We start from the raw sequence: 24,662 nt of genomic DNA, 5'->3' as shown, positions 1-24,662 counted from the left end.
TCTCAAGCCACTGATATTTTGGGGATGAAAAATGATTCATATAAAGGAGAAGATATGGGACATAATGAAGAATATGTAAAACATTGAGGGCAAATGAATCTGACCTCCAACATCCATAGACTAAGAGGAGAAGAAAATAAGCTTTAAGGGAAAGGTGAAATAAGGAGCATGTAGAGAAACTTTAAAATGGAGACAAAGTGAGGCAATGAAGAACCACATTAACCTGTCAGTTTGGATCAACAGCTCACCAAGATGGACAATGAATCCAGAATAAATACATCAAAATGGAAAGAGTAGGAGAGGTAAACACTCCAAATTATAAAAAAACAAACAAATTAAATGTGTAGAACAAGGCTGTTCAAGAACCTGATATCAAGGAGACAGAAGACACCTCAATCAAACAGCCAAGTTATGTAATTCACAAATATAAGGTTCAGCCAGGTAGAAACCCTTGACCCAAAGACCAATTGTAGAAGACTTTCCATTTATGTTGATAAACCTCCCTGTAGGAAGGGTAAATGGAACCAGCCAGAAAAGAAGCTACTCATTGGGCCATACTGGATCTTTTCACCAAGGACTGGATAAAACGCAGGTAGGAAGACAAAAGACACAAAGGGTTGGATCAAATGCCAGTGCCTGAGGATTATGAAGAAGGGATAAGTAAAAGGAAAAGGTAATGAAAAAGCATTTTGGTGATGGAATAGCCACAGGAACTACAACTGAGCCAGCCACTAAGGAGCAATCAGAAGGACCTGACATAGAGTGTCAAAGATGAATAAAATCACCCTGTGATGAAGTCAAAAAAAGAGGATTGACATATAGCTATTTCTGCCAATCCTGACTTAAAGTATCTACAGCTAGAGCTTGAGGATTAGAGCATGTAAGTGATGAGCAAACACTGTGACTACCCAACAAAAAACATGCTACACCAAAGCAAACCTAAAGGGATGAGCATGAAACTGATAAATCATTCCATGTTGAATGAACCAAAGATAGGGTCACAAATGATGAGATATCAGGATATGCAAGCAGGCATTTGTAATGTTAATCTTGGTCATATACATATCTTGCACCAGCCTAATTATTCAAGGACGTACAAAACAAAGTCACAAGTAGCTCATATATCCAATTCTTCACTTCCTCTGAAATGCTTGAGAAAATATTATCTGGCCCAGAAGTTTTCCATTCTTTAAACTTCATATTTTTTCTTAACAAGCTCAAAATTAATGTGATAATCTTTTTCAATCTTGCTTTCACTTAGCAAATTTTAGAAAGGGATACTTCTTAAATATTCATTTGTAAAAATGGAACAAAAAGTAAAATTTAATCCAGACATCCAATAATCATCAGATATTTGTCCACAAGTTTTCCAAGAAATATTTACTATTAATTTCTACATTTTCAGCCAACTCCTCAATCAAAATATAATTATTTTGTTTTCTAATTTCTTATTTTACTGACATTCTTGATTTTCTATAATCTTCTAAATCTCCCACCTTTACATCCAATTTATATTTCTTACACCTATAACACTTTTCATTCATTTTAACTTTTGTATCATTTATGGTTCAACCTGTTGGTTTTTTATTTATTCACTTACAGCCAAACCTTTTTTTCCCATGAGGAATATTTCTATCTTCAATAAATAAGAAGTTATTAAAAAAACACATTTCCATAGTTCATTAATAGTTTCAACCAATTCCAAAACTTTTTGAAAATTTACAATTAAAATCTCACTATTTCTTTTCTGTACATGCATCAGAATACCAAATCTTAATAAGGAATGGTCATTTGCACCCAGAAAGTTTTCAATCTCTTCCTATAAACCATTTCTTTATTAGAAATTAACAATACATCTATAATGGCATTCTTCCTAATAGTTTCTCTAAGCAGTTGTTAAAAAAAAACGGTCATTCTCGTAATTTCGTTGTAACCTTTTCCCAATCTACATGCCTGAAATTAAATTATCTTATAATTATAACCTCATTAACAGCAGAATTCTTTATTTTCCTGTAGAGTTTTTTAAAAAAAATTCTTCAGTTTCATCTGGTGGTCTATAACAAATTTCAACCAGGAGTCTTATCCCCCTTATAACTATTAAAAGAAAACCAAATAGGTTAATTGTTGTTAACCTTGATACCCTCAACTTGTAAAAGCTGTAATTCAAATTTTCTATATAAAGTTCACTCCTTCCCCTCTCTTTTCAGTACTCTATCCCTATTACACAATTTATAACCATATATTTCAAAGAAATTCCTTTCCTGATAAATGTTTACATTTAAGCAGGTTTAAATTATTCCTATTATATAAAAATTCACTGTTCTGATCATCACTTGCAGGCAATTCATTTTATTTCATATACTTCTAATAGCATCAAATAATTAAAGATGGTTTAGAAAGTGCAAATTTAAAGCATGTGCAGAATTACACATTGCTAATTCAAAGGTATACCAGGAAGTTTTACATATAAAAAAATATTTTACAAAAAACTTTAAATACTAATATTGACTGGTTTCTTTGGTCTATGTAAGAAATAAATCATTATTTATATCTATAGCATTATTTTAATTTGTAAAGTTGTAATTACAACAATTAGTGTCATAAAAACAACCAATTAATCAAAATTATTGTTTCTGATTATTCCAATAATCAATTAATTGAAATTCCATTTATTGTAATTGTTACAAATATAACAAACAAGTTAAATTACGGTTTCTGATTATTACCATATTTAAAACATTTGAGTAATCAAAACTGTTTATCCCATCTGCTACTGTCACTAATTTCAAATTGCTGACTAAAAAAATGAAACTAGCACTAACTTTTTTATTTTTTTGCTTGTATTTACTATGGTTGGATATGTAGTAAAATATTAATGTGGCTGTTGGTTAACTGATCCAGCAAATAATTATGCAGCTACATTACTTTGGTTTCAGGTCCAACAAATGGAGCTATCACCGAGTTAACTGAAAGTGATTATTTTCCAGAACATCGAAAGATTTTTTTTAACCCTTTTGGCGCAGTTGGCTACCACAGTCGACTTTAAGGCTCAACGCAGCAGGCAACCTTCCTTTATTCCTGTTATTCTCATGTATTGAATTTAACATATATAGTATTGGATACAATCATTGAATATTTCAGGGACTTTTGTTGAGTTATTGCCGAGATATCATGCTTTTAGTATTGATACCGTAATTAGTTGAAATATCAAACATAACCCTGTTAGAGCATGTTTTTACAATTTTTAAATTTAGAATCTAAAGCCTGATATATAATCTGATTGAAAAAAATTACTTAGAATATAAGCAGGTATGTATTAACATAGAATGTGCCAAGAGAATGAAGCATGATAATAAAGTACTAACAAAAATATAATAAGAGACAGAAAATAACATACATGGACAGTCTCACAAACATGACCATATATAGAGACGATATTATGATAAAGTGCCAAAGGGACATTAACCTTAGACAATTGGAGATAACTACAAAAATGGTAGTTAAATGTGAATACATCATTTCAACACATAACTTGATATAAATAATTATTTTTCTGTACAAAATAAATTTATACAAGTACCATTCAAAAGGATATTAAACATTCTGAGCCACTTTCAAAAACAATTTCTCCAAATAATGAAGCAGATGGAAAGAGAGATACAAAAAATTTGAGATACAGTCAAATTTAAATAAATCAATTTCTAAAAACTACCTCTTGGGTGATAATGTTGAGCAAGTCCCAGAATTAAAAAATTACGGATCAGCAACAAAAACCAAAAACATGCACAAAAACAGGCACAATAATGCGAGTTTATGTGATGGTTCTGTCTGTTGACTATTACTCTGCAGTGCAGTTTCCACTGCTTAATTTATGGAGGGCAGAGGAACATGTGCTCCTTCAATATTTAAGTTTGGGAAGCATTGACCCACTGAAGTAAATCCTAGATGCTTGGACTGCATGGTTCACTACTAATTATTGTATTAATACAATCTCTTTAACTTCTGCAAATGGATGCCACTGAATTTGTAGTGTAATCATGCAATTATTTAAAAAAACAAAAAATTACTCTCAAAGAGACGAGTGTGAAAAGTACATCATATTTCCTAACTAAGTTTGTCATTTTACTTTTGTTGATAACCTGTTTCACTCAAAAGCAAAGGGTAAAGGTTGTTTTTATTCAGTGCATTTCATTCTTCTTCTGACATGCGGTTTATCTGGTATTCCTTTTCTATTTTTATATTAATCTATGGTTAAGTTACTTTAGTTTTTATGTTATGTCAAAATAACTAAAGAAAGATGCTATTTATAATTGTGATGGAGATGAACTTTTTAATTTGGACATGAAATACTGATTTTATATATATATACTAGAAATTTATATTAGTCTTGGTCCAAGTGGATATGATAGAAAAGTTCTAACAGTTTTACCAAACAATGCAAAATACAATACTTCTAATCGTCTTGAACCAGAGGACAGTGCTAAAATACTTTTTGAATTCTTCATCCAAAGAGAAATCATACAATGCTTTCAACAGTTTTGATCAAAATAGAAATGATATAATACTTCTTAAAGTCTTGATCCAAAGACAGACATGATACAATAGTTCTAGAAGTATTAATTTAAAGACATAGTACAATACTTCCAGCAGTCTTCATCTAAATGGACATGATACACTATTTGTAGCAGCCTTGGCCCAAACAAACATGGTGAACTACTTCAAGCAGTTTGAGGTGAAACATAAATAATCATAAATTCAATGACAGAAAAGGAGTATTTACACCTTCAACATTTATTTTGGTAGGAGTATATCCCCACCAAAATATAACTCATGTGCATGGCACTCTTACTAACTATTGCATTATACAGAAATTCCAGCAGCTCCTGTGAAAGGCCATCACAAAATTGGCAGTGTGATCATGTACTTCTTTCAAATGTAAAGAAGCAAATGAATAAGTATATCATAGTTAATGATATGATTTTAAACTAAAGTTTTCTTAATAAGTTACTTATTTTATTGTTACTTAAATATTATTCAGATGTTATGGATAAGTGAGTAATTCCATAAATTTATGAACCTCAAAAGCAAATAGTGAAATTTATTTTATTCACAGTGATTTTACTATTTACTTGCTTTCAAATTACTTCCATTTTCTTTTTTTATTGCAATGTTAATTTACATTTTGATTATTTATGATTTATTTCAGTATAACTGTCAGGAATGGTATTGAATATAACTGTATTGAATAATATCTTTTTAAATTGCATATGTAATGTTCATTTTATATTTATTTCAGGAATAAAGAAAATAAAAGATGAAACCTTCCAAAGTTTTTACCAAGTGGACACCTATTCTACTAATTAGCACTGACATTAATATTATCCCTCTTACATGGTTTCCTAACTCCATTGATCATGTATGGATGATTTAACTTCTAAAAGGACCTTTGAGAAACCAGAAGATGTCTCTAAGCAGTATAGTTTGTATTCCCATTCACACTTTTACCTTGTGAAGAGAAATGACATGTGGCTTGACATGGTTTGAAGGCAAAAACTTAAACAGAGGTAACACAAAAATTAAATTAAAGATATAATTAAATAAAATATAAAGATCTAACAAAATAAGTACAAGTCAATTTTTCCAACCAATGTAAACAAAAGTGGTTTGATGTTTTGTCTTGCTGGAACCATATCTTATTGTTGGCATTCTCTATTCTTATTCTCTATATGGTATCAGAACTTATGTCTGATAGTATATTTCTATGCTTGTGATATCATGGAATAGAGATGTCCCCAGGTACTTGTGATCCAATTCTGTGAATTGTCAGCATCATAAAAAATGTGCCTTATGAAAACAGATGTAGTACTTTCACGAAAAAAAAATCTGTCTATTCTGAATGAGTTAGCACTCTTGGTAAACTTTTGTCAGAGTTCTTTCTCAGTAAAATTAGTGTATGTTTTGTTGATCATATGCACAGTTTTTTCTTTTTTTATTTTAAACTTTAATATTGTTTGAAATTCATCATACCTTATTTTTAATCTTTATTATAGTTTTAAAATCATTTTTGTTTCTTTCCATGATTTTTATTCCCATCTAGTTGCCTCACTGCAGTATCTTGCCATTTTAAATGACCAGCCTTTATCCAAGACATTCTTCTGCTTTGTAGATAAAAGTACATGTATTTATTCATCTTTACAATGAGCATTATCTTTCATTCCAACTAAATAAATCATAACTGTCCTCTGAAATAGTAGATCTGCCACCCTTTTGTCGTTATTAATATCACGTGACTGAGTCCCTTGTTCATCCTGAATCTTAAAGTACTTCTACAGCTATTATCTTAAACTACTACAAATTCCTTGGAAAATCTTCTGTGACATGCTTTGTACATTATCTGAAGTGTCATATGACAAGTAGGAAGGCAAACTGTCTAACCTCTTGCAGACACTTAAACAATGTGATGACACATTTCTGTTTAACTATTGACAGGCGTGTTTCAGTGTAGTTATGTGTGTCATATTTTAGTATATATAGACTGAATTATTTAAAGCAAGTCAAACATTCGTACAAATGTTTGTAACACTGTTGTTCATCACAATTGTATCCTAGTCTTTAACACTCCTATGAAAAGACGTTTCTAGTCCTGATTTCTCCAAGCCCGTTCCCCTGGCTGTGGTTTCGCTAGATAGTAGATAGGGACAGTGGGAATCTCGTTAATCCATTCATTAATGGATTTAAATGGCAATTTCATTTAAATACAAAATTATTAGCCTAATATTAATAACCTTTCAAGTTGCTCTGGGGCCTATTAGGCCCCACTTTTCATAGGAGGGTTAAATAACTGTCTCTTTTATGTCTCATAGAGGTGAGGTCAATAATTTTAGAACACAGTTTCACAAGACAAATTATTCTCCCTCTTATATTGTTACAATACAGTATGAGAATTTCATTTTGAAAGCACCACTATAATTGCTGGATACCACAGCTGTATCCAGAGCTTTAAATAATCATTTTTTTTTGTCAAAGTTAACATAAGCTGGTTTAGTTAATTTAGATCACAACTGACAACACAAATTGTTTCTTCTCCACTCTGTTATTGCAATATAATACATGATAATTTCTCTATAGAATATGCTCTTTCTGGCTAAACTTACAATAATGCAAGTAGGTCTGTCTAAGATGGTTGGTTGTTTGGTGTTTTATGGTGCAAAGCAACTAGGCTGCCTGTGCCAAACAACTGGCCAAAGATTAAAAATAAAGTATAATTGCTAAAATTCATAAAAATGAATCATGTTGAAACAATACAAAAGTCCAATTTTTTATTTAAAAACCTAAATAGCATTAAAAAGGCAATTGGCCCTCAAAAAATTAAAAACACTTGTTAGGTGGACAATGACACCATCAACAATTACACTGCCCAGAGTCTAGGGTAAACCTGTGGATAAAACATGTCTAAAATGGTGCTGTCATTCACAGTTGTAACAAAAACACAACAGTAACATGTGGGCTATTGTGACTCAAGTGTCACACAGACAACACACTGGTGCATTACTCCAAGATAAAAGAAAGCAATGGGTTAAAAATTTCCTCATTCTAATCCTTATGGAAACAAAACAAGCAAAGCCCAATAGAGGGTTTTATCTGGAAAAGCTTGTTATCACATTGCTCACTCCAAGTCAACTGTCAAGTGGTGTGGAGCCAAGCCTAAAATATAGAACTATAGTCCTCGTACAGAACAGGAACAGCAGTGATAGTACCAGAGCAGACAGACTTAGCTGCAGTATTAGCAAACTTGTTCCCACAAACACCAACATAGTCTGGTATCCAGAAAAACTGGATAGAAGTAGATGTTAATTAAAGAGAAATGGGCCAGTCAGTGTTGAATATCAGTGAGAACAGAGTGAGAACTAATGTGAAGCAGTTCCAGGGCCAGTAGAGAGCTAAGCAAATCAGTATAAATAGCACAATTTGCATACTGCTTAGCTTCGTTGTGATCCAGGGCAAGAGAAATGGTGTACAATTTGGCAGTGAACACAGAAACTGTAGAGGGTATTCTGTGTGCAACTACCAAACTACAACAAAACATGATTTTGAGCCATTTGTATAAATGGGAATGAAAGGATGGTTTGGAGGATGTTCAGTAAATAGAAGATGGTACTTCCAATTGAGAGTATCCGACTTTCTCAAATGACTCAAACAAAGATCACACTTGGGGATGGGCTGACCAATGGCCATAGCAATTTCATCCAAGGACAAGCCCAACTTGTCCAACTTTGCCTGGATAAGAAAGCCAAAAGGAACACTGGCAGATTGTTCTGAAAAAGCAAGTATGTAGCTGCTGCCCAATAAACCTCATGTTCAATGACTGACATGAGATGTGGAAGTTGCTGACATAGAGTCCCTGTGACACAGTAAGATGGAGTTGGTTAGTGATGGCATTAATCTTTATACTGAAAAGTGTGACACTCAAGGCTCAGCCCTGAGGGTCTACAAGTTCCTGTAGGAAAAATATTGGAAAGAGTCAAGTCCACATGAACTTGGAATTGCTTGCCCATTAAAAAATGTTTAATAAAAATTGGCAAATGGCTATGCAACCCATACAAGTGAAGGTCTTGCAAAATGCCATACCTTCACGTTATATCATAAACCTTCTCAAGGTCAAAGAATACTGATATGATATGTTGTTGCTTAAGAAAAGATTCTTTGATCAACGTTGCAAGTAAAATCAGGTGGTCCACAGTGGAATGCTGTCATTGGAACCCACACCAGGTGGGTGAGAGGAGGTTGTTTAATTCAAGGAACCAAACAAGATGAGCAAACAAGTCTCTGTCTTACAGAGACAGCTTGTAAAGGCAATTGGATGGTAGTTTGAAGGAATCTTGGGATCCTTCCTATGCTTAGAGAAAGGTGGGACAATATCCTGGCATCATGCATCAGTAAAAAGATTATCCTGCCAGATTCAGTTAAAAACAACCAAAAAGAATAGGATGAGAAGCAGAAGTGAAATGGTGCAGCATCTCACACTGTATAGCATCAGAACCAACCAATGAAGAGCCAGCTTGAGATCCACCAGTGTAAAGAGTCAATTATTGTCACAGAGATGATCAGCCTGAAAGGCAATCCCTCTGCTCGAGTCTTGATGTCTAAGAAGGTGGAAGATGAAGCAGAAGCGCTAGATACCCAGCAAAAGCTTTTGCCAAGTGTATCAGTGATGCTCTGGGCATCAGTAACTTCCTGGCCGTTAGAGGGCAAGATTGAAAGGGGAACAGAATCATACTCTCCATTGACTTTCCAAATCTTGCCCCATACAACTTTGGAACTGGTGGTAGAAGAGATGCTAGTTGTGAATTCAATCCAAGATTCCTTCTGGCTTTGATTTTTTACCTGCCAAGTATGTGCATGGGCTTGCTGAAAAGCAATGTGGTTCAAAAGTGTGGGAAACCTATAAAAGGTATCCCAGGCCTGTTTTTGAGCCTTCCATGCCATGTGGCAGGCAGGATTCCACCACAGAAAAGGATATTGTGGAAAATGTCAAAGTTTTAGGAATATATTGAGCAGCTGCCTGGATGATACACTCAGTTACTGCTGCCATGCAGTCGTCTATTGGTGGCTTGCAGACAACAGCAGGATCAAATTCCAGGAGAGCAGTGAAAGAGAGCCAGTTTGCTTGATCCAGCTTCCACCAGGGCACATAGGTCAGGGGATGCCACTGACCATGACCAGTTTTTCTCTAAATGATAGAAAAATTATCACTGCCCCATGGGCTACAGTCAAGCCTTCATAAAAAGTGGGAGAAAAGTGAAGACTGAGAGATCAATAGCAGTAAATGACTAACTAGGTTCATGAAAATAAATATAAATACCAGTATCGAAGAGAGATAGGTTGTATCCAAGAGCATATGATCTATGGAGCAACTCCTCCCATCAATATCAGAATCTCTGCAGAGGGGATTATGTCCATTAAAGTCCCCCAGGATTAAAAAGGGAGATGGCAACTGTTCAAGGAGAGCCTCAAGGTCTGATTGATCATAGGACTCTCCTGGAGACAGGTAGAGAGAGCAAACAGTGATGCTACAACCAATTAAAACACAGATGGTTATGGCCTCCAAGAGTGCGTCGAGTGGCAAAGACAGAATGGGCACATGCTGATCAACCAGCAGTGCCACCCCTCCATGCAGTTGTCTATAACACAACATATCATTTCTGTAAAAAGAAAACTGCCAAAAGCTGATTGTATCAATAGGTTTCAGAAATGTTTCCTGTAAGGAAGGGCACACAGGATGATAGGAATCAATCAGTACCTTGATATCATATAAATAAGAATGGAAGCCTCAACAGTTCCACTGTATCAATGTGACCATTTTTATTCACAAGGAGGAGGATTGGGTGGAAAGCCCTTCTGTTTTCAACCACATCTCTTTTCTTTATTGGAAGGAGGTCTGTAAACCTCCATGAATCCTGCCCTGAGTCAATTGGACAGGTCTCTATTATTAGAAGATGATTCCAGCAACTGAGGGCATGAACAAATAATTATTCTGCGCCTCGGGGCCTGAGAAGAAAACAGACCTAAGGAAATGCCTGAACCGAGAGCCAAAGGAAGTGGATCTAGGGAGCTACTGGAAAAAGTGATGAGGACAGAGATTGGAGTTAATATTGACTCACTTACTTTCTTAACCAGGGAGGGCAAAAATCTCTTGAAGTGATTTGAAAATGACTCCATTGGTGGCACAGAAAGATCTCTCTGCACTCCAACTGTAGCAGTGAAACAGAGTGCAGCAACATATGTCTGAGATGGACTGTGGGACAATAATTTCCAAGCATGTGAACTAAAAATATTATTTACAGTCTTCAAATGTTGTACCTCTTTCTCTTCCACCTACATAGGGCAAGAAAAAGTATGAAGGGTGTAAACGACTGCAGTTGATACAATGTGGTTCAAGTTCACATTCATAAGCATTGTGGTCTTTGCTATCACAACAAGCACAGATTAAAGACCAATGACAGGAGGTCTTTGAATGCCCAAATCTCTGAGATGGAAAACACTGGAGAGCATTTGGAATATATCCCTAACCTTACAACTTAAGTATCCAGCTTGATTATGAGAATTAGAGGAATTATGAAGAAATTATGAGAAGAGGAAGAAAAAAACATACACGCCAATGAAATTAAAAGCTGAACCCAATGGTAAGGGGTAAAAGGAGAGAGGTTATGAATAGAACATCTGCCACAGAATGAAGAGACATGAAAGTAGCCTGTGTGGGTAATGTAACAATTAAGAGCATTTATGAATCAGATCAGGGATACAGGAAGGAAATGGAGAAAAGGAAAATCAGTAAGAAGAGGGAGTTATGCTCATGAGCTGCTGAAATTATGAGAAGGAAAGATCAATCCACATAAAGAAGAATATATGTGGAGTGATATAGTGTGTGAAACGTCAATGGCAAATAAATCTTAAAAATGATGTCCACAGGGCAATAGGAGAAGAAAATAAGTCTTAAGGAATAAATGAAAAATCAAAAAACAAGGATAGAGGTTCAGATGTAGGCAAAGAAAGCAGTGAAGAACCACATTGACATCCAAATCCAAATGAAATGCACACCTAGGATGATGATGAATATGGAAGGAATACAACAATAGGGTGAAAGTAGAAGAGTTAAAAACTTTATATACCTAAAAAAATGAAATGTTTGGGATCAAGTAGTCCAATCGCCCACCATCAAAGAGACCAAAGATCTCTGATCAAATAGCCAAGTGAGAAAAATCATGAGAGGAACAGTGGCTCAAGTAGAAGCAAACTCATGATTGGAAGACCAACAGTGAAAAACATTTCACATGTGATGATAAACATCCATAGATGAAGAGCAAATGGAACAAGCATAAAACAAAGTGAATCACTGAAATAATCCAGATCTCCTCATCAACCACCAGACAAAAAGCAGACATGATGATGGAGGATATGAAGGGCCAGTGGAGCAGCTGCAGAATTTATGGTTGTGCTGGCCAGAAAGGAGCAATCAGATTGGAAATCAGGCATGGAAATGATTGAAATCATCCTGAGAAGAAGACAAATGATAAAATACACATTTGTTGGTCCAATTCTGACTGAATGCATCAACAGAAAGACTAAAAAAGAGTAACGTAATATTGAGGGATGTGACAAATGCATCCAGGTGAGATGTACCCCACAGAAGGCATAGTCAATAGAAAATGAGAGAACTGAAAGACTGCTTGATTGAATAAATGTTGTCAGGATAGGAAAGACCATTTATGGCCAGAACAAATGAACCCAAGGAGATAAATAATAAGCATGTGGGCCCAAAAAATGAGATCCAAGGTTCAACCACAAAGGAATTATAAGAAATTGGGGGAATAGATAAAACAGAACATACCTGAGAAATCATGTTTTAAAAAAGTTGTATTAAGCCTAGTTGATTTTGCAATAGAGGCATAGGAAGACATGGCAAAATCATGTGGAGGATAAAGGCTGTCAAATTCCTGATCTATCTGAATCAGTTCAGCATGTTCAGAAGGAATATGGGCAACATCAGGAGAAGCATGTTGACTCATATAATGATCATTTCTCATGACAGATGAGAACCAAGGCTTGTGGTATGCAAAATGTGTTTACATATACAGGGCAGCACTGAAGAGAATAGCTATTTATGTGAGAAGAGGTAATTTATCATATGGGAAATATAAATATTGTTAAACTGTTGGTTATCAAAATTGTATCCAGAGATTTAAATAATTCTCTTTTTTGTCAAAACTTCACACAAAGTCTACAATATAATTTGTGATACTTTCACTTTAGAAGATGCCACTATACGATCTTTATGGCTAAACTAACAATCCCATAATCTATTTCTATCTACCTATAAGTCACACACTATGAGATAATATGATGCAGTAATACTCAATTAAAAGAAGGAAAAGAACTTAGAAGGTTCTAGTAACATGATGTAATTATACAGCTATTAGCAATTTATAAAAATTGAAGTACACAATGTATGATTCATAAACAGTTATGTAAATGAACTTGAAATAAATAATGCCTTCTAAAAACTAGATTTAACACTCATACTATAGTTAAAAGAAAACAGATGCATATATATTTAACAATGTGCTTTGAGAAAATTTTGTGATATGAGATGTATTACTTTTATTGACCTTAATCCAGGTAAATTATATCATTTTTAACTTAAATGGTGATCCCTACTATGGACAACTATGCTCTTGGGTAACTTTCAGTAATAAGCAGTTCAAATTTCTTCACTATCTGATATGTATGTGGTTAGTAGTCTTGGAGTATCTTATTTTTACCTTTCTGGACTATACCTTTACTGATATAATCCATAGATCCCTTTCTTAGTTAGAGTCCTTCATGTTTTTGTATCAGAGAAAAGGGGAATTTGCAATTAAAAATCCCTTAAATTATCCCACTCACAAGGAATCAATTTTAAGCATTGTTTGCACTTGCAAATTAACACATTTCAACAGAACAGCAACAAATGGGTCAGAAGTTTTAGCTACAAGCAAGACAATTAGATATACATATTTTGAATTTGTCCATATTTCTGCAAAACTGGAGTTTATAAAATCAATACTTTAATCCAAACATTAGATGGAAAATTAAGAACTGTTTTTGAATAAACTTAAGATTAATATAGTACAATAAAAAAGTTACAAAAAAAAACAACAAGAATCACTAACATTTCATCTTACATTTACAATAAGAAGCATTTCATTAACTCAGTATAAATCAAACCAAAATAGACACCTGTGGTGGTCACCATACACTTGGCCATTAGTTGGGTCAACTGGCTGGGGACAGGTAATCCTTATGCAAGTTGGTTTTTCTCCATCCCAAGTTTTGTCTTCCTGACAGGTACGCGAAGAAACTCCTACTAGCTCAAAACCAGTATCACAAACATATTGTATAGATGACCCCATCAGATGGTTTTCTCCTATAATTCTTCCATTAGGAATCTGTAAGTCCTCCATGGAACAACTTATTGGCTCACAACTTGGTTCTGATCCACTCCATAAACCATCTTGTTGACAAATTCGTTGTTTTGATCCATTTAATTCATATCCAACCATACAAGAATATATAGCAGTGCTGCTATATGTAGTATCTGGTGCTGTTATTTCTCCATGGTCCACTGAGAGCAATTCTGAACAACTGATCTGCTTACAAATTGGTTCTATTTCAGACCATTTGCCATCTTCCTGGCAAATACGCTGGACAGGACCATGCAGCTGATATCCTTCTTCACAATAATACTCCACAACAGAGCCATATCTGATAAAACATAAATTGTGTGTTTTTAAACTTTTCTATTCTGATTAAATGTGTCATTAATAAAGCTACTGACTTTTATCTAAGAATCTGAATGATTTCAGTTATTACAAACCTTACATACATTGGTATAGGTCTGCAATTCTAAAAGAGAGTAAAAACATTCAAATGACTAATTTCAGAAAAAAAACAAGTTTGTTTCCTATAAGTATTTTTAGCAGCCATTTTGCACTTTGTGTAAAGTACTATACTGGCTTTCTTGGTATTGGGGGAGTTTACAACATTCTTTAAACTCCCATACTTGTCTTTCCTTGAATCACTGAGGCAAACATTTTCAATAATCTGGATCCACTGAAAGCAACAGATAGACATTTACTGACAACAAGAATAAATTTATTATTACTTAATTAATGTAAAACATACAAATATTACACTGTGCCATAAATACATATTCTGACAATGTTATAATGCAAGTCATAATGACAAAAAAATAGCATTTCTGGAAAACTTTAGTTAACATCCAGCTGGAGCATAAAATAATTATGTTTAACTTCTTTATCTTCTGTGTAAGTTTTAAACACACATTTATATCACATTTTTATTTACTTCATTAAAACATCTAAGCCACATTTATAATTTAATTTCTTGAAGACTGATCAGGTTTTAATGTCATATCAGATTTTTGCATTAAAAATTTAAAGATGAAAGCTATGCAAACCTGGTATTTGTGAAAAGCATATTTGCAAAAGGAACAATACTTGGTTCAGGACACAGAATTATTTCACACTGAGGTTCTTTTCCTTCCCAATAACCATTGGCTTGGCACATCCGAACATTTTTTCCTTGTAGGCGAAATCCTTTAAAACAGATGTAACGAACAAAATCACCGTATGTGTATAACTTCCCTTCTATCTTTCCATTTTCAACCTAGATGCCAGATAAAATAAAGATTCATGCAGGTAAACTTCTCTATTTCACATAACATCAAAAATTCTCTTTTTCTGTACAATGATATTTCATTTATTTCTGGAATCACATTTGCAGAAAAAATTAATTAATCTTTTCATAATATTTTTTGTTATGTCAGTTTCAAAACAGAAGTACATGAAATCAAAAAAATGTAATGAAAAAATATCAAAATCTGAAAGCAAATATGATTTGTGTAATTCATCACACAATGATGGTTAATTATTGACTACTTATTTTGTGAGATAGTAAATTCTATTTTTATTAAGTTATAATTCTTATATGCCTTTCATTTAATTTTTCTTCTTTCATTTAGTTTAGCTACAAATTTTTGGTTACATTAAAGCTCTAATTAGCCTTTTAGCTAATCAAGTTGAATTTAAATAAATATGTATGCTTTGTGGAACTGGCACCAGCTTTCCTCAGCAGTGATGTACAGTTAGTATGAAGTCTTAATTATGCAGATATTATTAATTCTATTTTTGGTAAGTTAGAAAATTTATATTCCAGTTATTTGAAAGTTTTAGCTTGGAATTTTGTAGTTGTCTTTATAAATGTTTTTTATTTAACACTGATGATAGCAGTTTGTTTTTTAGACCTTTACAGCTTCTATTTAGCTTTGTTCATCTTTTAAGTAAATAAAAAATTGGACAATTAGGAATGTACATTGCAAATAGTTATTTTTGTCTTTCAATCAGAGCTAATTATCTTTTTTTTTTTTTAAATAAAATTAGTGCTGAACTAGTTGGAAATGCCACACCACCCTTAGTCATGATTTTCCTTTATATATAATTAACTACATTAATTTTCACGAATGAAACTAGGCCAATAACTGTATCTATAATAAGAATCACTAAAATAGTACTCTTTGATACAGTATGGCTTGCAATGTCTGGAAGTTAGAGTTGGATTGGGAGAGGCATGTCTGCATTAAATAAAACAGAAAATAATTGTATCTTGACTGTACAAGAGGCTGAAGTACTCTGTCTATACCACTATTAAGTAAGATCAAAGATATATTTCAGTATAATTATTTCCAGATTGCTTAAGTTTCCAAGGAGAGATAAAATCCCAGTTTATATTAACTTTTATTAACATATAAATGGTCCTTCCACTTACAGACGACACATACTCCAGGATACATAGACAGAAATGTATGGTCAAGTGAGTACTAATAAAAACTCTCTTGAATGGCCACTGTGGTATGTAACTTTATCATAAGGCAAGTATTAATGCAGGTTTAGGACTTTAATATGTTATGTTCACATCATATTCAAGTGTATATTATAAACTAACTGTAGAATGTCTGCCTGTATTAAAACTTTACTTGAATAAAAATATATTCTTTCCTAGTTGTAAATATGTCAAGTATGTTATACCAAAATGGTTCTGAAACTTTGTCACATCATTACAGTCCATATCACCACATTCGTCATGCCCTATGTAATAATCATGCATCTTAACAATAATGTTGAAATTTAATTTCCATGGTAAAAAGTTACCTCATAAAGGTATCACGTTAAAATTACACACTCACTCCCAATGGGCTTTCCACAATCTACATTTTATATACAGGAAATGATTTTCCAGAGTCAATTTCAATAATCCAATTGAAAATAAATCCACAAAAGCTGTATTTAGTGACTTGCCTAACATTTATGTTTTGTAGAATAACATGAATATCCATTTTATTCTGCAGCTGTTTAGGCATTTAACAGCTGAAAGGACATACTGTGGAAACAATTTGTGTCACTTTGCCAAATATAAATCTTTTTTTTTTTTATCTTAACGATGTCCAAAATACATTGATGGCTTTTACAGTGGACCTTTGTGTTCATGTATACTCACCTCTCACAAGACCCTGCACTATGTTTACCAGAGCTGCAGTAAGTCTTCATGTAAGTTTAAGAATATCTCCATCTAGGAAATTTTAAACCAGTGACCTGAAAACATCTTAGAGGTCAAATTGTATGAATATTTTACACTGTCAATAGCCGTCATAAATCCTTTCTAAAAACAATTAATATTTAATTAATATTTCAAAATGTATTTCCAACAGGTGCCATTCCTCTACAACTTTATATCACCTGTGGATGTGATGTGACTCACTAGTTTAAATATTCAAAATAATCCTAATATAACTTAACTCAATCAAAGGGAGAACCTAACAGTTTTTAATTCATGCATTAATAACAGAAATTTGATGATTCACCATTTACTTTCTTAAGCTACATTAATTAATACAGAAGAATATCTTGAGTAAAGGACTGACTTTAATTATTATAAGTATACTCTAGCAATTAACTGAATTTCTAAAATTGATAATACACTTACATAAAACATGTATCAAACAAAACTTACCAAAGGCGGTTCTCCACATGACACAGGCTTGCAGACTGGAGGCTCTGGTCCCCACTGGCCTTCTTCCATACAAACCCTGGTGTTTTGACCAATAAGATGATAACCCATATTACATGTATATTCCACTCGATGACCAACATGAAAGTCACTTCCCTTCATTATGGCATGATCCACTGGTTCTGGAAGCTTACATTCTATCGGTTCACACATTGGTACCTCGTGCAGCCACCTTCCTGTCTCCAGACATACACGATCTGCTTCCCCAACCAAAATGTAGCCTAAGTTACAACTGTATTTCACCACATTGCCTACTGTCCAATCACTTCCAGAGTATCTGTTCAGTTTGATCAAAGTTTTATTATGAACATTTTTTTCTCTCATTTAACTAACACATTTCATATATGAAATGTTATGGAATAAAATAAAGTTGCATGAAATAATAAAAACATTAGCAGCAAATGAAATTAATTTTATGGTAAATATTGTTTATATTGTTGCTTATAGTTTTATTAACATTTAAAATTAGCACATAAAAGACTGCTACTAGGACTGATAACCCACAATAAACAAGGTAAGAATCCCTAGTGTATCATGTAACCATTCATATCATTAACTTTCATTGTGTTTTAAAACAGAACTACTTGTTGTTAATTCTATTTATGCTTAGGAAAATTTCTAAATAAATCCTTCTATTCTTAATCAATTTATGCCTATAGAAGCTAAAGACATTTTCATTCAACACTTGATGTTATTTGCCCATGAAGACAGAAACTAAATAATCTTTAAAAGTGCAAGACTGTCAACAAGATTTCTAATTTTCTTCTAAGTAGTCAATTTCAAATCTAAATCTACAAAAAGTAAATATAAAGTATAAATATAAGTATCTTTTTTGCTGCTAAAAGTACATGATGTGGCATGTTGAATAATACAATAAACCACTTAGTAATAAACATATAATGTAATGTGTAAAAAAGAAATTACATCTGCTTATTTGATTACCAAAGAACAGACCTGCCATTGGCTACAGACTCTGGCTGGCTGCAACTAACAGGGACACATCTTGGTTGTTCACCACTCCAAACACCTGTTGCTCTGCATTTTCGTGAACGCACTCCCTAAATGTTTGTATTTTTAACAATCTTTTTAGTTATCAATGTTTCATCAGACATATCATAAAATTATATATTAATTTTTTAACATATTTCAGTAATATTTTAGAATGGGGTTGTCACACTTAGGGACCCCTGGAAAGTTATATTTTAAGAGGAACTACACATATGCAAATGCATGCCCCTTTAAAAAATCCTGGTCACTGAAAAGTGCCCATTTTGACAGTATGCATCATTGTAAAAGCAAAATGGGGTTATTGTAAGAAGAAAGAAATAGGAAGTAGTAAGATAAATGAAAACAAGTTTTCTATAAAATAAGTGAGTGGATTTTTCATTCAGAATGCCTGATGTCAGAAGATGGGGTTTTGAATCAAGAATGTTGCTTCTTCTGGTGGATGAATAATTAACACAAGCTGTCACAAAGCTTCTTTCAGAAAACATTTCTAAACATAGGTTGTTTTATGAATACATATTATTATGCAGTTTATATGAAAAAGGACAGTAGTTTTCATCTATAAAAGCAAAAACTAGAATCATGTGTTAAAAAGACAGATTATAACATACATTCCTTCATTTTTTGTAAAATTAATTATTAGTTTACTACTCTGATAATACCTCAAATTACATTTTTATAATAACTGTAATATTAATAAACAAAATTTCAATTAAAGTTGATTTTACTTATATTACATCAGATATCAAAATTCAAGTTAGAATTATTGTTATTAGACTGCATAACTGTGCAAGTCATAAGTAGTCTACAAAATATATTTTACAACATAATGATTAATGAATTAATTATGGTGCATAACCACAATATCACTCAAGCAGTTGAACAATGTAATCACTTATTAAATATTTTCTATAAAGCATCATGAATATTTCAAAGATATATGTCATTATGAGATAAAAATTCAATAATAATAATTATAGATTTACTATTTTCTTAGATATTATCAACCTTAATGTTACAGTATAACATAAAAAAATTACTTGTTTCAGAAAATTGTTTGCCTTTACTCTCTCAGAAGATGAGCATGTTTTTAAAGCTCAAAATATGAGTTAACAAACTGATAAGATAGTTCATCCAGGAATTCTCCTCACTTAAATTTTTTAGCTACAATGTACTAACCATCATCAGGCAGATGATGATTACTGCAGCATAGCTAGAAAGTTGTCAAGTTTTAGAAAAATAATGTAAAGCCAGATAATTTCTGTGTATTCTTTTTTACCCACAAAACTGTGTAGTAAACCTTTGCTCTCTGACTGTAAGAACTAGCTAAATGAAATGTTTATATCTAGTCAGTAACAAAAGTTAAAAAGCTCTAATCATGTGTCTTTAACACTACACGTCCTACTCCTAGCAATAACAAACAGACAATGAACAATATTATTCTACATTTATGTTGGCCATAAATTTCACAAAACAACAAGGATGTGGGAGTAACATCATAGTTTATTTTACTAGTATGGCTAAGCATATGGTCCTGGAAGTTAAAAAAATTAAATAGAGATTTTTACTTTGGTGACTGTGGCATATTAATGTTCTTAATAGTACAGCAGATCCACATATAAACTGTAATATTGGACTTGTGGACTTTCCTGAACTTGTGTCCTTTCAAACTGACCTCAATATTCTCAAAATTGCACATAATTTAATCAATAAATATTATCTGTGTAATTTTAGTTACTTTTTTTTTCACTATGTCTGAAATCTATTGGAATGTAACACAAATGTTATACTATTTCTATGCTCAAGGAATGAAAGTTCTCGATAAAACTATATTTATTTACTTACAGCACAATGATTGGTTTGTTTTCACAGTGTGAAAATATAGATCCCATAACTGTAAGTTTAATACTCAAACTTTTCATACACATACCTGTAGCTCATAGCCAACATTACAGAAGTATTTAGCTACACTTCCATAAAAATAGTCAACAACATCAACGTCTCCATGTGCAGGACGAGGAAGGTATCCACAGCTGATTGGATTACATACTGGCCGTTCACTGCCTCCCCAGATTCCATTAGCCAGACAGTGCAGTTTATCTCCATTCCTCATCTTGTACCCACTATTACAATGATAGGTAACAATGGCTTCAAATTTAAAATCACTGCCTTCAAATGTTGCATGTTCTATTTCTGGAGGTGTCCCACAATCAATTCGCTGACAAATAGGCAGTTCACCTTCCCACTGATTTCGAAGGGCACAGCGCATATGATCAGTATTAACTAACTGATAACCGGGTTTACACTGATATCTTACAGTACTACCAATATCAAAATTATGCTGAGGACCAACAACATACCCATTGGACACATGAGGGGGAGACTCACAAGACTTGGGTTGACAAACAGGAATAGCACCATTCCATTTTCCATTTTCCTGACATTTTAATGTACTGACACCTTGCAAACGAAAGCCTTCATCACACTGGAATTGAATGTAATCTCCTGGGATATATTTGTCTTTATGAATAACCACTATTCCATTCTCCAACTGATCAGGATTCTTGCACAGAATTTCTATACAGAAGTAAATGAAAATAAGGGTAAATAAAGTGATAACAAAATAAACTTCACATTCAGTACAAACTATTGTAAGATGAAATTAAGAGATAGCTTAAAACTTATTCACAAACACCATATTAAAAATCACCTAATATGAAATACTGCAAAATACCTGTATAAAACAAAGGCAAAAATAAAGTAATTACTGTAAAGTTACAATATAAGATAACTGTGAACACATGAAGAAAAAGCTGTAGTGTACTGAGAATACAAAATGACATTTGGATTTGGTATTATAATTGCAGTAAAATAGCAATACAAGATAATTTTGAAAATACCAAATAAGAACGACTTTAAAATATATAAATTCACAAGCTCTTGTTAAAAATTTGCTCTACTAACTGTAATGAAATTTGGTATAGGAATTCATACCTCCAAATGTCAAGTATGAACAAAAAGTAATTGAATAAATAGTCTAAGTGTGGCAGCTATTTCAACTTTACCACTCTAGTATCAGAAAATAGGGCATAATTAATCAAGAATAAAGCTAGATAGTTACATGAAGCTGATGCCAAACGAAGGTGAAATTATGCCAAACATAACATGGGTACCTCTGCTTTGAAAAACTGATTTTTGTCTATTTCTCAAAATAATGGAATGGGGTGGCTAAAGATGCATTTATAGCACTAAAACTTTAACCTTGCCTTCCTGGGTACCTTTACTAGTGATGGTATACAATAGCCATGGAAATATGCCATAGGAACAACTTGAAAGTCATAATACAAGATAACCTTAGCAATATATTGTATAAACTATAAAATGATAATACAACATAATCTTGGGAGTATGTAATAAGAACTATTAAAAATGATAGTGCAAAATAACAGAAGCTTGAGAATGTGTAATAATAACTATTCTAAAGTAACAGAATATGATAACCTTGAGAATATGCAACATAAATTAATGAAATGTGGCAATTATGAGGATTAACTGTATTTTATTTTACCTATATTTCTAGTTCTTTGCATCATTATTCAATAGCCTTGATTATGCATTACTCTCTAATGCTGCAATTCACACATTAAAAGGTTTCTGGAAAGGGTGGCAAGGTCAACGTTATACATCTTTAAATACTCTTCATGAACCCTCTCCACTATACACGAATGTCAGGTGTTTGGATTAGAAAGTTCTCTTCTATAGTTATAGACTTCACTTTGAAGATGAAGCTGTTATTATGGTATGGCTTGGAATGTTACTTTTGAATCTAATGCTGTCCTCAATGCTATTGTGTACAAGTTTTTCTGCTTCCAAGAAGAATTATGAAGGCTCCCTTCTTCAAAGTGTTGTGTATACTTTGGTTCTATATTTTTTAAGATTTCAGCTATATGAATAATGAATATTTTTGTTTTACAAGAATTTTAAGTCACCATACATAAAACTGGCTATTACAGAATTGCACTGTCAAATGGTCAAGCATTCTTTATTAACAAGAAATAAAAAGGTTGAGTATACTACCTGTAGTGCTACAATTCACAAGCATATAGACACACCACTGTATTAGCAAATGTTTTTAAGTAATGTGATTCATCTTCTGCACATGATATAAAATGTAAAACAGTGAACAAACTGCAGCACTGTAACAATGCCAGTAAAACAATACTAATTCCTGTGAAGTGCAAATACATAATATACAGTGAGGGCTAATGTAAAATGCTAGTGTAATATAACTGAGAATATAATTTTAAAAAAATGTTGTAAACAAATATGATAAAATATCCACATACTGATGTAATAATTTCACTATATATATTTATACAATGAAGATACTACATAAATTTAAAAATTTGTAGAAGGAAATACCTTACTGTCAGAATTCAGGCTGATGATCTTTATTACGAATATTGATAATGCAAAAGAAATTTGATGATAATGAAAGTTACAGTATAATGTAAATTTAGTATTATGAGTAAGAACTTCTGTAAACTTAAAATATACCATAAATTTTAGTCCTTTAACTAAAAATTTACACCTTCCTATACCAAAAACATACTTCCATTGATACTTATCTCTACTCACATTTTAGCCTTATCTTGATGACAGTTTCTCTTTTCTGCCCAACTAGGCATTGGTACGAATTACACCTCATATCCTCCAATCTTTATACCCCATTATATCACTGACAGTAAATTTAACCTTGTGACTCTTTCTACCTAGATCAGTGCACTCTCTACATCAAATCTCTATATAAGCTCAATGTTATTATTTCTTATTCACTTTTTTGAGACTGGCAAAATTATCAGAAACACTAGCCAATGGAGGTATTATTGGAAATACATTTCCAGTATGGAAAACTGTAAACTTCCTAAACACACTGACAAGATGGAGGGACCAATCAAAATAAGATCTATATAGAAAGCATGTGTTGAAACTGAGATATAGTATAGCACACAGGTTGGGTTCACATTACTTCTAAGGTGTACTTTTCATCCAGATAATGTGAAGTGTAGAATGTGGACAGTAAAGGTCAACTGGCCACAGTGTCAAACCTGTACCACTTTGAGAAGAAACCTACAATAAACGACATCTATTCCAAAACTGGTTCCTCCTACAGTACTTGATGCATCTGGCCTAAAAATACTGTATGTGTTCATGAGAATCATTCAGGTCCCAACCATGCAGATGAAGACCCATACCTCATTATTGGAATTATAGAGCTGTGGGCCCAAAACTAGATCCAAGGTGTAGTCGCTAGGGCATGGAGACTGCAATGTGATATAATAGCATTATAAGAATATGATTTTAAAAGAACCCAACATTAATATTACAGAATGTTGCATGTCAATCCCAAGAATTATGAAGAGGAGGCAAGCAAGTGGCAAAACTTTCACCTCACCTCAACCTGAGGAAGCACAAAACTCAAAATTACAAGGCCATTCATTCCTTACTCAACTTGAAGAAAATAGAGGTCATCTGGCCTGGAATTACAAACCTAAATCCTAACTCCCAATGTGAAAGACAAGGCAACACTTCTGTCTCAAGAATTATGAGGAGGGTGTGGAACAAAGTTCAACCAATGGCTCAAGGATTTGATGTTCTGTGTTCAGAATTACAAGGAGTTGAGGGATCTCTCTCATGATCACTGAAAGTAATCTAATGATTGAAAAATAAAGGCCTTGCCCAAAACAACCATATAGTAAAATGTAATCTCCAAACCAGAATTACAAGGAGGTTCCTGCACTGTCTGGTCCTGGTAGGTATCCAACTTTGCCCTCTTCTCCTTAAATGGAATAAAGTGTTCAAACATCACTCAAGAGAAACAGACCTCTATTCACCACCACAAGTGACTGGAAACTGGGAGTGGTAAGGACTTCCATGCTTCACTATGAAGAAATGGGGGGAGAATTTGCAATGGA

General features: G+C 33.1%; 1 protein-coding gene across 3 annotated transcripts in view; it reads right to left on the bottom strand.

The window, feature by feature from the left end:
* The window catches only part of LOC143244792 (sushi, von Willebrand factor type A, EGF and pentraxin domain-containing protein 1-like), a 164,771-nt gene that overhangs the window by 53,349 nt on the left and 86,760 nt on the right, over nucleotides 1-24,662 (bottom strand). For all 3 annotated transcript variants that reach the window (XM_076490120.1, XM_076490119.1, XM_076490121.1), the window contains 5 exons: nucleotides 20,618-21,264; nucleotides 18,637-18,740; nucleotides 17,626-17,959; nucleotides 15,017-15,225; nucleotides 13,777-14,301 (listed from right to left, as the gene is read on the bottom strand). In XM_076490120.1, coding sequence (XP_076346235.1) covers nucleotides 13,777-14,301; nucleotides 15,017-15,225; nucleotides 17,626-17,959; nucleotides 18,637-18,740; nucleotides 20,618-21,264 — 1,819 coding nt within the window. The remainder of the gene's footprint in view (nucleotides 1-13,776; nucleotides 14,302-15,016; nucleotides 15,226-17,625; nucleotides 17,960-18,636; nucleotides 18,741-20,617; nucleotides 21,265-24,662) is intronic.

The sequence above is a fragment of the Tachypleus tridentatus genome, chromosome 2, assembly GCF_004210375.1.
Source record: "Tachypleus tridentatus isolate NWPU-2018 chromosome 2, ASM421037v1, whole genome shotgun sequence".
Lineage (NCBI taxonomy): Eukaryota > Metazoa > Arthropoda > Merostomata > Xiphosura > Limulidae > Tachypleus > Tachypleus tridentatus.
This window is presented reverse-complemented; position numbering and strand designations above follow the sequence as displayed.